The sequence below is a fragment of the Cibotium barometz genome, chromosome 63 (assembly GCF_041138505.1).
Source record: "Cibotium barometz isolate CiBa-2024 chromosome 63, ASM4113850v1, whole genome shotgun sequence".
Taxonomy (NCBI): Eukaryota; Viridiplantae; Streptophyta; class Polypodiopsida; order Cyatheales; family Cibotiaceae; genus Cibotium; species Cibotium barometz.
The window spans coordinates 24,990,973-25,006,666 of record NC_141108.1 but is presented as its reverse complement, the minus strand read 5'-3'; the positions used below and the strand labels follow the sequence as shown (position 1 = coordinate 25,006,666).

At 43.6% G+C, this 15,694-nt stretch overlaps 1 protein-coding gene across 10 annotated transcripts in view; it reads left to right on the top strand.

Annotated features, from left to right (window-relative positions):
- The window catches only part of LOC147603872 (mRNA export factor GLE1-like), a 97,858-nt gene that overhangs the window by 58,751 nt on the left and 23,413 nt on the right, over positions 1–15,694 (top strand). For all 10 annotated transcript variants that reach the window (XR_015265550.1, XR_015265549.1, XR_015265551.1 and 7 more), the window contains 2 exons: positions 5,605–5,675; positions 6,074–6,152. Coding sequence is in view for 7 of the 10 variants with exons in the window: in XM_086796135.1 (XP_086652261.1) it covers positions 5,605–5,675; positions 6,074–6,152 (150 nt within the window). In the remaining 3 variants the exon portion in view is untranslated. The remainder of the gene's footprint in view (positions 1–5,604; positions 5,676–6,073; positions 6,153–15,694) is intronic.

The following is a 15,694-nucleotide window of genomic DNA, read 5'->3' as shown; positions in this document are numbered from 1 at the left end:
CTGTCCGTAAAGTCTCACAATCTTTCGGAACTCGCAAATACACCATCGTTCCTTCAGAGAACTCTCTGGGTGAACGATGTCTATTAGAATAAAATCTATCTCGGTCTTCAGCACTTCTAATAGATTCCTTCGCAACTTGTAACATTTCTTGCATATCTTGCAAAAAATTACGTGCTGCATCATGCTGAAGTCCTGAGAATCTTGGACCTAATGTCCGGGATCTGTGGTACACAAATTTTGTCATTACGGAATAGTAAACCATTCCGAATCATTCACTGGCCTCCTGCAGCTTGAATGGTAGACTTCTCAGTCATTGAGTCTTGGTCAATCAATGAGCTCCTGTCCTGGATCTTTTGCCAAAATGGACGAAAATAACTATCAGTCCTGCAAAGCCCTCTCAATGACTGAAATAAGTCAGTAGAAATCTCGGTGAACGACAAAGTATTCACCTCTCTAATTCGACTAAGCGCATCTGCAACACTATTCATGGATCCTTTTCGATACCGAATCTCAAAATCAAAATTTTGCATTAACTCAGTCCAACGAGCTTTCCTTCCTCTCAAATCATCCGCATCACACAGATACTTGATTGACTGATGATTAGTCAATACCACAAACTTGGAGCCATATAAATAACGTCTCCAAACCTTGAGAGCATGAATCACAGCATAAAGCTCCTTCTCAAGGGTTGGCCAACGAGATTGAGTGTCGTCTAGCTTTTTACTTTCAAAAACAACAGGTCTACCATCTTGAAATAAAGCAGCCCCGATGGCATAGTCACTGGCATCAGTTTCAAGAACATAAGGCCGACTAGGATTGGGTAATGCTAAGATAGGTGCTTCCTTGACTTTATCTTTCAAAAGTTTGAAGGCCATATCCAAATCGTTATTCCAAGTGATAGGCTGATTTGACTTACGTCCATGACCTTTCAACAAGTCGGTCATCGGTAGTGTGAGCTGAGAGTACTCCCGCACAGATTTCCGAAGAAAAACAACAAAACCGAGAAAAGAACGAAGTTGTTTCACTGTTCGCGGTATAGGCCAGTCCAGAACCTTCTGAACTTAGTCATAGTCAATGCTCAATCCATCTCTAGTGATCTTGTGTTCCAAGTAAATGATGTCTGTCATAAAAAACTCACATTTACTTAGCATATAGTCAATTCTGTCTTAAAATAGATAAGACAATCATGAGGTGTCTAACATGATCCTCAAGAGTACGACTATATATCAAAATATCATCAAGGAACACCACCATAAATTTCCCCAAATGTTCATGAAAAAGATCGTTCATCATTTGCTGGAAAGTGGTTGGAGCATTGGTTAACCCAAAAGGTAATACGAGAAACTCGTAATGGCCATACCTAGTTCGAAAGGCGGTTCTTTCGACATGCCTTTCATGAATACGTATATGGTGATAGCCAGTACGTAAATCTATCTTCGTGAAATATATCGCTCATGCTACCCGGTCAATCAGGTCATCTGATCTAGGGAGAGGATAACGGTTCTTAATTGTCAGCTTGTTCAATCTCTTGTAATCTATACACATTCTCCAAGTGTTGTCCTTCTTTCTCCTAAGCAACACAGGTGCACCCCAAGGTGATTTACTTGGACGGATCTGGCCCATCCTCAAATAATCTTCGAGTTGTTTAGTCAACTCATCTTCCTCAGCTTGGCTCATCCTGTAAGGTGGAATACTAACAGGATGAGTACAAGGGATCAGGTCAATACGATGATCTACTGCCCTTTCAGGAAGTAAATCCGATAGCAGTTCCTTAGGAAATACATCTTGAAACGAATCAAGTATCTTCTGTAATTCTTTGCTTTCAAATACACCTAATTTATTGACATCCATAGAAGGTATGAGAAATGAAGAAAGTGGAATCAATACACAATGAAAAGCAGCATAGAAAGAAAAATCCATTATATTACCAAAATCAATTGTATTTACAAGAGGTCCCTGAGAGGGATGTATACAATCACCTGAGAAACTATAGTGGGTGTTCCTATGTTCAAAAGAAAAAATATGACTAGACCAATCTGTCTGGACTTGAAGAGTCTTAAACCACTCAATCCCTAATAACAAGTCTACATGTTCTAGGTGCATAATATAGCATTTCAGAGTATGTTTGTAGTCCTGAATCCGGATCGGTAGCATCTCCACCTTTCGATCCCATACTTGCCGACCCGTAGGTAGGCGTACCTCATAGGTATGATCGTTGGGTGTTGTGTCAAGATCTAATTTCTGCACAAGTTTGTAATTAACAAAATTGTGTGAGCTGCCAGGGTCTAGAAGAATGTGGATTCTGTTGGCCATTCACTTCTCCATAAACTCCGAGAAGATCATGCAAGCCAAAAACTTTAGAGTTGAACTGACAATCAGAACATGAACTAGGGTGAGAAGTACAGTAACTGACGTACTTATTAAAGACAACTGGTTAGCTGCTTTTGGCTTTGGTCTTGCGTTGGTCTTTGCATCCTTTTTCTTTGGGCACTCGTTACGCATATGTCCTTTTTCTTCGCAGATGAAGCAACGTCCCTCCTTCTTGAGCTTCAAAGCCTTAAGGAGACGTTTTTTCTTCGCTGGGGTCGAAGTTGAATTCTTCGAAGGTTGATCCGAAGACTTTCCTTCTGTCGTGCTAGCTATCGGTGCGGAGAACTTCCGTTTGTGCTTGTTCCCCTGCTCGGTAACGGGTTTAGACTTGGAAGGGACCATTGTATCATCATAGATATGAGTGGAATGAATGGCCTCGTCCAAAGTTTTACATTTGTTAGTTTTAACCTGTAAATGGTACGAGTCGGGTAAACCGGCTATGAAGAAACCCAAAAGAGTGGTGGAATCCATCTTCATAGCTTTCATCTGCAAGTCTCTAAATTTCTGGAGATAGACCTTATAAGTGAGGTTTTGCGAGGTCATGGTTAAAGTAGCAAACCGGGCAACAATATCATTGTCATCCTTTTTCTTGAGGAATTCTTTCTTGAAGACGAGTTCGAACTGTGCCGAGGTGGTTGGTTTAGGATTGAGTTCTTTCCACCAAAGCAAAGCTTTGGCTGAGAGAAATCCTGTAGCTAATTGGATCTTTTTGCCATCGTCATATGGATGAAATTGAAAATGGACTTGCCACTTATGTAGCCAAGTGTCCACTATCTCTTTGGTACGTTGCTTTTGCTCGCCCCCAAACTGTTCCAGAGTAATATTGGGGCCTAAAGCAGATGCCAAAGTATCCATACCCAAAAGAGTAGATAGGGTAGTGGTCAACAGAGAGATGGAGTTGTGTAAAGCTTGCATCTGCGCGGCGATTTGTGGTCAACTTTAAACTCTTGGAAATCTGATTTTGAAACAAAATCGTCGAAAATTTTCAAACTGTTCATATAGTTAAAAACACATCTAGCCTTCTTCTTTTCAAAGCAAACAACCCATACAAGACCACACCTTCATCACGGGTTCCCACAATGCAAAAGCAACATGCTGAATTTGAAAAACAGCAGTATAAACAGAAAAAACAGCAATCTTCATAAACTCATATCTTTTCTTAGACTTCATCTTCTCTACCTACCGACTTGCTCATTCACAAGGTTTGCTCTGATACCACTGTCAAATCCCCATAGGATCACCTCGTAGAACGCTCTTGGTACAAGACTCGAAACCTGCAAACAAACCAAATAAACGTGAAGGGGGTGTAGGCCTGACTCATCTCCCAACCTTGATAGCCGTGGGCAAGCCCACAAGTCTTGGGTGTCCCCACCGAGCCACGAGCTGAGCTAACTAGATGGACGTACCGACCAGTCTCTACCTCGTGATGTCCCATACCGCCACGAAGCTACCCTCGTAGGCCTCGAGATTGGTGCCGGCGATTGCCACGAAGCAGGTGCACGTCTGCACTAGATGCAGGCTCCTGACCATAGAGCTCTCACAAAGACACACGAGACTCTATATGAACTAATGACTAACCTTGGTCACTCTTTTATAGGCTCTTGGTCGGTCATTCCACACTTAGGCGCCCACCCGTCCATACTAGGGTGCCTGCGCGTTAGTCTATTCCTAACTCAGCTCGCCAATCAGCCTGCCTAGCTCCAAGCTTCCCCAAACCTCGAAGCTAGTCTTGTGTGCATGTAGCTCACGGTAGATACACACTTTGGACATGAGAGTACCTTTGGTGGCTTAATTGCATCAAGATCTCCATATATTCCATGCGGCTATATGGCTGCAAATCTCCTATCTTTGGCAAGAACCTGGGGTCCAACAATTAGTAGGCGGAGCTGGAACGTGCACAATGGAAAGGGCTTAACAATTTGAATATCCATTATCATGTTTTCGCACGCAAGCCCACTTTGTTTTTGACTTTTCTCACGCAGCAACAACCCTGGACGCTTATGATTGCTTTAATGTGAATACAGATGCATTTGGCAAATCGCAACTAATTCACTGGGAACTTTCATTTAGCAATGTGGAGGGTAAGATTGCTCGATGCCCTTATGTCTCTCATCTCCTTGCAGAGACTGGAAGCTTTTCTTGCAATATATTTAGTGGTCGAGTAGACCTCCTGAGATTGGCAACACTTTGAGACAATAAAGTATCTTTTGGAGCCGTGCATTCCCTATTCCTTTGGCTCTCCATTCCCCTTGGCGAGCTTACTTTCTTCCTACAAAAGGCATTCCGCTTTGCCAAGATGTTGATGATGCTGGAGGAAATGTTCTGTCATTTCCTCGAGCTCAAAGCCTTTGGTAGGTGGGTATGCACTATAGACCTTTATGGGGCATGTTATAGGAACATTTGTAGCCTTTTACTCCTCTTACGGCTGTTTCAGATGGTGAAAGGATAGAGGATTGGATTTTCTATATGACAGATCTTGGACCTTATCCTAGATTCTCTTTCCCTTAGGTTTCAGCTGCTTTGATCTATAGGTTGATTATTTATACACCTTGTAATAAAATTTGGCTCCTCACTAAGACAACCCATTGGTGGAAACAAAATCTAAAAAAAATATGGCATAGTAAATTGCCACTCAAATCTAGATTGTTTTTATGGCGATGCTTGTTGGGAGTGCTCCTAGTTGGAGAACTTCTTGAAAAGACACATAGCTGCTGCGAAAGGCTCTTCTTGTCATTGCATAAAGAAAACAGTGATGCATCTTATTTGGTCTTGTCCATAGACCAAAAGTTTCCTTTCGCAAATTTCACAATCTCTTCAACTCAGATTTCCATGGTGTTGCTTCTCTAGAGTTTTTTGGCTCTTTGGCAGGTGGCCTTCTTGCACATCCCTTTCTAATTTGGACTAGATATTGGGCTTTGTGGACAATATGGCATGCAAGAAATCAGTTAGTTTTTCATTATGTAAGGATTGCATAATGAATAGGTACATACATCTATATAGATACATATGCATATGTATGTATCTATATGTATACCTATGTATGTATCTATAGACACATACACGCATACAAAGTCAAACATACATACATGTGTGTATGTCACATGTATGTATGTATGGATGTATGTTTCTTTGTTTTGTAGGCCAAAGCTAAATGAGTTGCTAGACCTTCCATGAGACTCTCTGAATAATGGCTATCTGACAGCTTTATAAATTTTATTTGCAATCTTTGAACAGGTTTTAAAGGATCATGAGCGAAGCCTAACGAAGTTCTTGCAACAAGTTTCTGCTACACAAGAACAAGTGAGGTAACCGAGGGTCATGGAACATGTATGGGGCATTGTGAGCATGTGCAATGGAATGTCTTGCTCATTTGATTGGCTCTAAAACTTTTTGTTCTGTTCTCTGTTTTTGTTTCCTTGAGGCATGTATGTTCTCCTCTTTAGGCCCACCTGTGTGTTTCTGCTGCTTTGCTCATTTATGGTGGCATCTACTTTTTTTTTTTTGGAGCATATGTAACTTTAATGTTCATGAGATTGGGTTTTTTGGGTGCTGCATTTATTATGTACGCAAATGTTGTTCCCATATTTATATTTATTTTTGGGTATGATAATTTTCAAGTTGTGTAACAATTTCAAATTCTATAACCCACTCGCAGGTAGTTGGTATTTATTAAATGTTAAAAACAATGCTTTTTGACCTGCAGGATAAAGTCCATGAACCTGATAAATGAGCTGGCATCTTCCCCGCACCAAGCCTTTTCTATTACAACTTTTGCCTCTAAGGTAATGCAGCACCATTTTTCCATTTTTAGAATTTTCAGCTCCTAGCACCATATTCCCCCCCCCCCCCCCCCCCCAAATTGGCCTTAGCCCAAGATCCTCACGTACTTACCATTTTTTCACAATCCGTAGGTGCCCCCGCCCATAGGTGATGCTGCTGAGGAAGCACCATCTCTACCACTTGAGCTGCCACCTCATTGGCAGTACAATTTCAAACTTTACCTTACCTCGGACAAGTTTCTTATCAAGCCATCACTGATTCCTTGGCAAGTCATATACTTTCTTTAACCTGATGATAGCTTTCCAACAACTTATAGTTTGTCAGAACCTTGACCCAATATACACAAGGATTACACAAGCATTTTGGTAATCTTTGAGTTGAACTACCCAAGGCAAGCTACCCAAGGCATGTTTTAGATTTTAGTATGTTATACTCAAAGGTGTTTTTAATGTCCTCAAGGCAATATAAGTTTGTACACAGTTCTCTTTTTGGTGGCTTCACATATCCAAGCAATATCCACCAGGCATTGGAAATCTATCTCATTCAGTTTCCTTCACCCTTCACCCCATAGGACTCTAATGCTATCCATAGCAGGTATATCCTTTAGTGATCTCTCACATGCATCCCACTTGGATGCTATGGAGATACTATACCAATTGTCACTATTGCGCATTCTCTGCGCTTCCGGCTTATGGACGAGTTCCATAGGATGGACTGGCATGGTCGAGGACTTGTCAACACCAAGAGCCAGTAGGCTGGTTATATGGGTTGGGGATATTGATCCGCGTCCATATCCAGAATATGATACCATGGGTTACTAGCTAAATGAAATGGGAACCTGTTTCATGGTGCATTCTTGCATTGCATCTATGCGTGTAGGTTTTGAATCAGTTTTCGCATGAACTGTTTTGTTGCATGCGTGAATTGCGTATAGTTCATGAGTTGGGGACGCACTCTTGTGAACCGTACGAGTAAAACTGTCTTCTGACCTCGCTTGTGGGATGTAGACAGGTGGTAAATATACTACTTTACTCTATGTTGCTCATTTTATGAGCAAATGACAACTTTTTTGTTTTACAGGTCCACACTGTAATAAGTGTATCCGTCCAAGTTGTAAGTGAGTTTGGGCGTCCACACTTTATTAAATTCGGGCGGACAATTCATAAAGAGGTTGGACCTGTTTCCACTCCCGGTCGGCCAGTCACATATTGAGGCGCCCTTTTCTGCATGTTATGAGCTTTGGGCGGCCTCCCACACATGTCAAGAGGAGGGATGGTTTGGACGGGTGGCCTAATATGCACCCTTCACTCATCGTCTACATGTTGGGAAAGCTTATCTTCCCTCTCTCTCCTCTCTCTAGAAGTGGGTGCCAACCATGTGGGGGCTTCTCTTTTCATTTTTGGACACACACTTATGGGAAAGCTGGTTTTTTTCTTTTTCATGATTCCCATAGCCATGGAAACTTGAGAAATCTTGTCTTCTACTTATATAGTCTCCATATGATCACCAATTTGCAAATTTCCTCTTCTATTCATGAATATGGAGTCTCCTAAGTATTCTTTCGTTTCTAAATTTTTTGTAAACCCTAATTTACAAAAACCCTAATTCTATCAAAAACCCTAATTTTGGGGCAACCATAGTACATCTATAGCTCTCTCCTTTGGGTGTCTTTTGTATCCAAAAGTCCCAATTTTGGAGTCCGAATACCTACTGAAAATCCTAATTTACAGAAGCCCTAATTTTAGCCGGGAGTGGAAATGGATCCCTGGAAGCGTGGACATCAACCATACGATGGTTGTACTCAAATGCAAGAAGTAGAATTGCAATAAGAGCTCGTTTAAACTCTCTTTTACGTACTCAAGATCCGAATACTAGTCATTATGGTCCTATGTCTTGGTCTTGGCACACACAATGTTTGTGTATGGATGCCAATGGAGCATAGTTGCGTTTGATTAGCTACGAGGGACCGAGAAGTGAGACTGTGAAATCGAAAGGAAGCTATGGAAGCAATCAACCGTATCAACAACCATGTTTGCAATGCTATTGTCATTTGCATGAATGCCTATGAACAGTTTGGCATGCGAATGCCTGTGAAGCTTGTAACAAGAACCTTGATAATACAATCTATTATAAGGGGGGTCGGTCCTTTTCGGCCCTATTGTAGTGTGCAAGTGATTTCAATTTTTAACTTTGTGAAGCTTCATTTTGTGGTGCCATTTTCAATTTGTTTAATTGTGTTAATTTCTGAAGTGTGCTCAACCCCGAATGGGGGAGTCTCATTGGTATCATAGCGTAGGATCTCCTCTCTTCTTACGAGGAAGACGATTCAAAATCGTGCAAACACTAGCATTTAGCATTGTTAGACAGTATGGCAAGCTAAACAGGTATCATGCGGGATGTAAATGCAAGACAATATGTATATGTGGAGCATATAGAAGAGAATGTACGCAGTGATACTCATATGCATAAACAAGATATGGCTGAAAATGTCTCTCATGCATTTCATGTTGGCAAAGTGCATGGTGGACAACCGTTCCATGCTAGAGAGGAAGACAATGTAACATATGCACATTTAGGACAGCCATCCCGTGGCAAGGAGAAGGCTTTGGAGGAAACTGGAAATGATGCTATGCAGGTTGAAATTGCAACTCTCAAGAAGCAACTATGTGAAATGCAAGGCCAACTCGAAAGCATGCATGAAGGTTCAGAAACTGATAATGTATCTCATATGTAAAGGCAGCCCGTCTTTGTGAATGATGCATTAGAAAATGTTGCATTGGAATTGGGAGTGCAACCAAGAGATATGGCCATCTCTTATCTTATGGAACAAGGTGATGTAATCATAGGTAAACAAGGTGGGCTTGTGTTCAAAAAGCCACCTAATGTAAGTCGGCCTTCTCTTGTGGCATCAAAGTTGAAATTGGTTGTGCATAGGAAAAGTGAAGAGTCGTCTACAGCCTCTCATTATGCCTCTACCACACATGCCACTTCCTCTCGTAGGCCACCTCCTATACCACTTGAAAACCTTTCGAAAGAGCATATGCATAAATCAACCCCTCAGTATGGAGCATGAACGATATGTGTCTACTTTGGATACAGGTACCCGATTTGCATAAGCCATTTATTGTTGAATGTGACGCATGTGGCAATTGTATTGGTGCTGTCCTGAATCAAGAGGGACATGTAGTTGCATATGAAAGCAGGAGATTGTGTGATGTTGAGCTTATACTTGACGTTTATGAGAAGGAATTATTGGCCGTTGTTCATGCACTTATAGTGAGGAAACACTACTTACTGGGAGCTGAATTTGTGGTGAAAACCGACCATCAAAGTATGCGATAATTTCTTACGTAAACTAAACTCTCGAAAAGCAAACGAGGATGGCCAATTTTCTCTCAATGTTTCATTTTCAGATTTTGCTTACTCCCAGCAAGAAAAATGTGGTGGCCAATGCATTATCAAGAAAGCCATGCGTGGTTGCAGTTTCGACTGCCTCTCATCAGGACATGTCTAGTATGTGAGAAATGTATCAGTTGAATCCTGATTTTGGGGCTATATGGGCTGATTTGATGGCTGGTGATGCACAAAAAGATAAATGATGTGGCTTTCTGGCTTGCTTTACTGGATCATTTGAAGATACACAATGCATTCCATGTGAGCCTCTTGCGCAAGTATGTGGGATCTCCACCTAAGGAACGAGTCTTAGAGGATCCACCGGAAGTAGATGAGGCGGAAGAGGTTTTGTAACTTGAACAATATTGTCTTTCATAAAGAGCGTTTACTTGCCGCCGGTGGCAAGCTATAAAGACGCTATCTTGTGAAATTAAGAATTATTCTCCCATGGATGCAAAGTGGATGAATGAGTCTTACTTTCAGGAGCATCCACAGCTCCTTCGAGCATACTTGAAAGCATTTCTGGTGCGGTCAATTGTTTAGAAGCAGGGGGGACTCCTTTCTCTAGAAGTGGGTGCCAGCCATATGGGGGCTTCTCTTTTCATTTTTGGACACTCACTTATGGGAAAGCTGATTTTCTTCTTTTTCATGATTCGCATAGCCATGAAAGCTTGATAAATCTTGTCTTCTACTTATATAGTCTCCACCATATGATCACCAATTTGTAAATTTTTTCTTCTATTCATGAATATGGAGTCTCCTAAGTATTTTATCGCTTCCAAATTTTTTGTAAACCATAACTTACAGAAACCCTAATTTTGTCAGAAACCATAGTACATCTATAGTGCTTTAGGCATCTTTTGCACCCTAAAGTCTCAACTTTGGATTCCGAATACTTGTTGAAAACCCTAATTTACAGAAATCCTAATTTTAGCCGAGAGTGGAAATGGACACCTAGAAGCGTGGACATCAACCATACGATGGTTGTACTCAAATGCAAGAAACAGAATTGCGGTAAGAGCTTGTTTAAGCTCTCTTTCACTTACTCAAGATCTGAATACTAGTCATTATAATCTTATGTCTCGGCCTTGGCACACACAATGTTTGTGTATGGATGCCAATGGAGCATAGTTGCATTTGCTAGGCTATGAGGGATCGAGGAGTGAGATTATGAAATGAAATGGAAGCAATCAACCGCACCGATCAACAACCATGTTTGCAATGCTGTTGTCCCTTGCATTAATGCCTATGGACAGTTTGGCATGTGCATGCCTGTGAAGCTTGTAACAAGAACGTTGATAATACAATCTATTACATGGGGGATCGGCCCTTTTCGGCCCTAGGATAGTGTGCGAGTGATTTTAACTTTCAAATTTGTTAAGCTTCATTTTGTGTGCCACTTTCAACTTATTTAATTGTGTTAATTGCTTAAGTGTAAGGCAAGATTGTGCTCAACCCTGGAACGGGGAGTCTCACCAATTCAAGTGCAAGGCCCTAATGACAAGCACTAGGCATTTTGTGAGCTCTTCTCTGGACAGAATGTCCGGAGTCCTCAATACTCACGGCACAGTGCACACATGAATAGACATATTAGAATACAAGCAAAGCTCAATGACAAGAATGACAAGAATATTGTAATTAACACTTGGATTACTCCAAGACACTGTTACATGCCCTTCAGTGTACCGTGGACGCCCAGCAGTGGTCATAATGAGTAGGACGACACACATGCGGCGATGACAAGTGACTACAACACTCAATGAATAGACTCAATGAGTAGGAGCGAATGGAAAGCTTAAGGATTAAGAATGAAGGATATCTCCTCAAGGATGAGTTGAGGGCCATTTAAATGATTCTTGCAAGATGTGGAGTCCATGGCGTCGGTGGCATCTCCTATCTTTGGTAGATGCCATTGGAGTGGCAGGCCTTCGGTGTGGAATCTCCCATCTCTGGTAGATGCCATCTTTGTGACAGTGCGGTGCCTTCAATGCCGGTGTGTGCACCTCTCATGTATCTGTTGTTGGTGCGCTTTCATATTTGGATGGTCCACCGAATGCTCCGGGATGGTCCAATGGGCGGTCCAGCGTCGGGGTGATCCATTGTGGTTGTGTGGCGGTCCCCGTTCAGGATGCTCCAGTATGACAACCTGGGAGTGGAATAGTCCAGTGTGGGCACCCTTAGTGGCTACACTAGGCGTCTACTGAAAGATTTGGTGTCCAAAAGGATGCTCCGTACATCAATTTCGGGTTGATTAGTGTGTCTAAAAAACAACCCTTAAGGTGATGATACCCCAAAGTATGTCGGACGGGACCCCTAGATCCTGAAGGTTTTGGACAAGATGGGCACGAGGCACCATATCGAAGGCTTTGCGGAAATCCACAAACCAACAATAAATCCGGTTGTTGCAGGCTCTGGCCTACTTGAGGGAGGGTAGAGATGTGGTCCAGGGTTGAGAATGTCTTCCAAAATCCTGCTTGTCCAGACGCTCTGTGCCCCTCTCTCTCCACTGATGTGTCGAGCTCAGATCCCATAGAGTTTGACCAATGTGTGACCAACATAGTTGTCACGGTACGAAAATATGATACCATACGGGAATTTTTGGTACGATATGAAATTTTCGGATACCGTACGATAAAATACATTTAAAAGAAAAACACCTACAAACTATGGAGCTTCAAGCTTGAATGTGAGGGAAGGTTGGGGGGGGAGGAGTCTACAGTGCTTGAGGAACCAGAACATGGAGACGTGTCTCCCCAGTTGAATCTCCCAATTGTCTCCAAAAAAGAACCTGCATGGGTAATGCAATACCAAAGGTCTCCCAGTGTAGCGTTTATGACTAAGGGACCGTCCTTGCACAAATACGACCAATGCATCTAGGGTGATAGGTTTAGGGACTCTAGGTCAAAATGGCCATGTCCAAATCTTCTCCCTCGTACATAACTTGAGGATATGACTGCCTAGCCTACCTATACGAGGGATCTCCAAGTGATGTAGCAAGATTTTCTCAGCCTACCCATCAAGTGTACACTAGCAATCTACCTTGCCAGATTTTTTAGGTCTCTCGGCAACCCCATATGGAATATTGAGTGGACACAAAAGTTGCGAAGTATTGCGGGCATTTAGGATCTTTGTTAAGCAGGATTTCTAAATTTTTTTTAGTATTTGGAATTTTTTTCTCAAGGTGGGGGGGGGGGGGGGGAACTTCGTATCGTACGATATCGTACCTTATGAACCGTATGGTACGAATGGGTTCGTACTGGTACAAGAAACAACTATGGTGACCAATCATGGTAGTTCGGCCATGAGGTCTCCGGCTTTATGGATGGGGGCGATAATGTGGATGACTAGGTGGGAGGACAGCCTTCCAAAAGAGCTCGGTTAAACATATAAGCCAGAAGGGTAGAGTGTCTTCTACATGAGAGAGCTGTTCAGCCATGAGTCCCTGGTGGTCCTGAGATATGCGATTTTTGAGCTTGCGGATGGCGTATCAGAAGGTGGATGTGGTGGGGTGTGGCTGTGGAGGATGTGGGAGGGTGGCTGCTTAGGTACCTGGTAGAGGGATTGTGCATAGCACTACCTTAATTGAGGGAGTGATGGGGGTGGGTGGGCATTGCTTCTTGAGTATCGTTCAAGCTTTCTCAGAGTTCTCGTTTAAGAAGAGTTGGTACAATTCATCCCAACGTTGTCTACTATGTGCTCGTTTCTTGCGACGAGTAAGATATTGATAAATCCATTGAGGTTCTCACTCTTGGATATGATCATTAGCTTGCTCGTGTTTGAGATGGTCACCGGTGGGGAGTTTGGTGGTGGAGCATACAATATGTGAGAAGGCGGCTATGGCGGATGTGTTTATGATGCTGATAAGTCGAGGTGTGAGGGTGGCTAGGGTTGTTGAGGGGTTGGTGGTAGATGTGGTTGGAGTAGTTGCCGTCGCAGTCATGATGAAAGTGGATCTGAGTGTAATGTGACGGGTGGAGGTGGTGTGGGGGCAGGATGTGTGCTGCTGAGGATGAAAGAAAGATAGGCGTGGTTGGCTTTGAGTGGGCAGGGTGGGATGGGGAATTCGGGTATCGGTAAGGCTAAACGGGAGACCCAGCCCCCGCTATGTGGGAAGCATGTGAGTGCACCCGAGGATGGCCAATGGGACATCCCATTATAGATGACGAGTCCATGGGTGGCTCCCAAATGTCTCTCAAAAGATGTAATTGCCCCTATCTTGTGATGCTCTCTGAAGTCCAATGTCCTCCCGGTCCATCTCTTACAGATTGGTTTCCTCAAAGTCAAATATCGGCACTTGCTCACTCCTGGTTCTGGCATTGAAGTCTCCATGTAGGAGGACCTCACTCAGGCTGGAGAACTCTAGGATGTGTCCATATAGTGGTGCATATGGTGATTGACCTCCCTTTTGCCGTGAATACTGTGAAGTAGCATAGGCAATGTAGATGCATCTCGTCTTTGTGGCCTGTATTCGTACCCACACAAAGCGTTCCTCCTCATCCTTCCAAACTATGGTAAAACTATGGGCTGTAGATGCGTTCTTCTAAATAGTACCGCCTTCCCTCACCCGATCATCATACCCCTCGTGAATTGTGGGTCTCCCCTCTGCAGGATGACTCCCACTGCTATCTTGATACATGTGGTAGGCCTATCGTGGGGCTCTTATGTGTCTCTCAATCATCCTGAGGGTCGGACCATAGTGTACCATTGCAGTTCTAGAATGGCATTTGCAAGTGGTTGGTCCCATAGACCCCACACCCCTATTTGATCGGCCATCCATGTAGACCGCCCGCTTCCCCGCTCTCTGGGCCTCATGAACCTGTATCATCCATGTAGACCCCACACCCCTATTTGATCGGCCATCCATGTAGACCGCCCACTTCCCCGCTCTCCACCTCGGTACATCGGTGGGAGTCAGGTTGTCCCTGAGGGGGATCTTTTCTCGATTGAGAGCTACCCGTCTGCCCAAGAATTTCTTTCGACTAGCGAGGTCTGGGAATCTGATCAGGAGGGGCGTGTCCGTGCTGGGTCTTTCCCTGCCCTCCATGCATCTGCATAGGGTGTTCCCATTACTCCCATCTTCCGGCAAAGGGCTGCGGCGTCTGCCTTAGGTGATTCGCGTTTCTCCATTCCGGTGACCGTGAGATACATCCACTGATAGGGGGGCGTTGCGATACCGCTCAAGTATATCCCGCATCTGGAGCTGTTAAGTGGAGGTTCTGCACCTGAGTGGGCATGGACGTCGGGCCCATCGGATCTGGCATGCTCTCCCCTTGCTGATGGGTGCTGAAGAGAGAGAAAGAAAGTTATACTAAACGTCTTCAAAAGACCCAATGGGTCTATGCGACCAAAAGTGATACAGTAGTGTCCATACAAAACAAAACAAAGACTAGAGCTATGAGCTCCGAACGTCAAATCTGAGCCATACGATACATAAATGGGATCATCATCATCATCATACAGGCTATGGAGCTAACCCCCCGGTAGGAGGGGGCCATTAGGGATATCAAGCATGGGGGTAACTTGTAGAAGGCTGTGCATATCTGCTAGGCATGGGAAGGTGGCTCTGTGCCTCTCCAAGATCTCCTCAAGCTCGGGCTGATATATTTGTTGCTTCTGAGGTCTAGGGAGTGTGGGATGTCGGGCTCGTTGTTGTGCGGTGGCGTGATCTAGAGAGACACCAAAGTGGGGTCTGGCTGGTGGTCAGCCACTCGAGAATGTGTGGCTTGATGAGGCTGTGGGTATACCATCCATGGCTGGTGTGGCATCCTCTCGTGGTCAGAAGAACTGAGTTATGGTCGCTTGGTGCCAGGGTGGAAATGGGCCTGGAAGCATTGTCTCTGCATGAGAGTGAGAGAAGCATACCCTCTCATCAGTCTATCCTTTGCAGCGTGGCTAATCGAGAAGGCCGGTCTGGTAATAGTGACTCTGAAGTATACATATGAGTGTGCAATCTCCATTGGATTGCTGATGTAGGTGAAACTTAGTCGAGATGTGAAAAGAGGGAATGTGTTGAAGACCATAAAACCTTGGTTTTCCCACCAAGATTTACTGTTTGTGAGATCCCGTTGTGCACAAAAGTCATGTAATGTGTCAAGATGCCTCTGGAGAATCTGCAATAAGCACAATGTCATTGTAGCCACCAAGGGTGCCC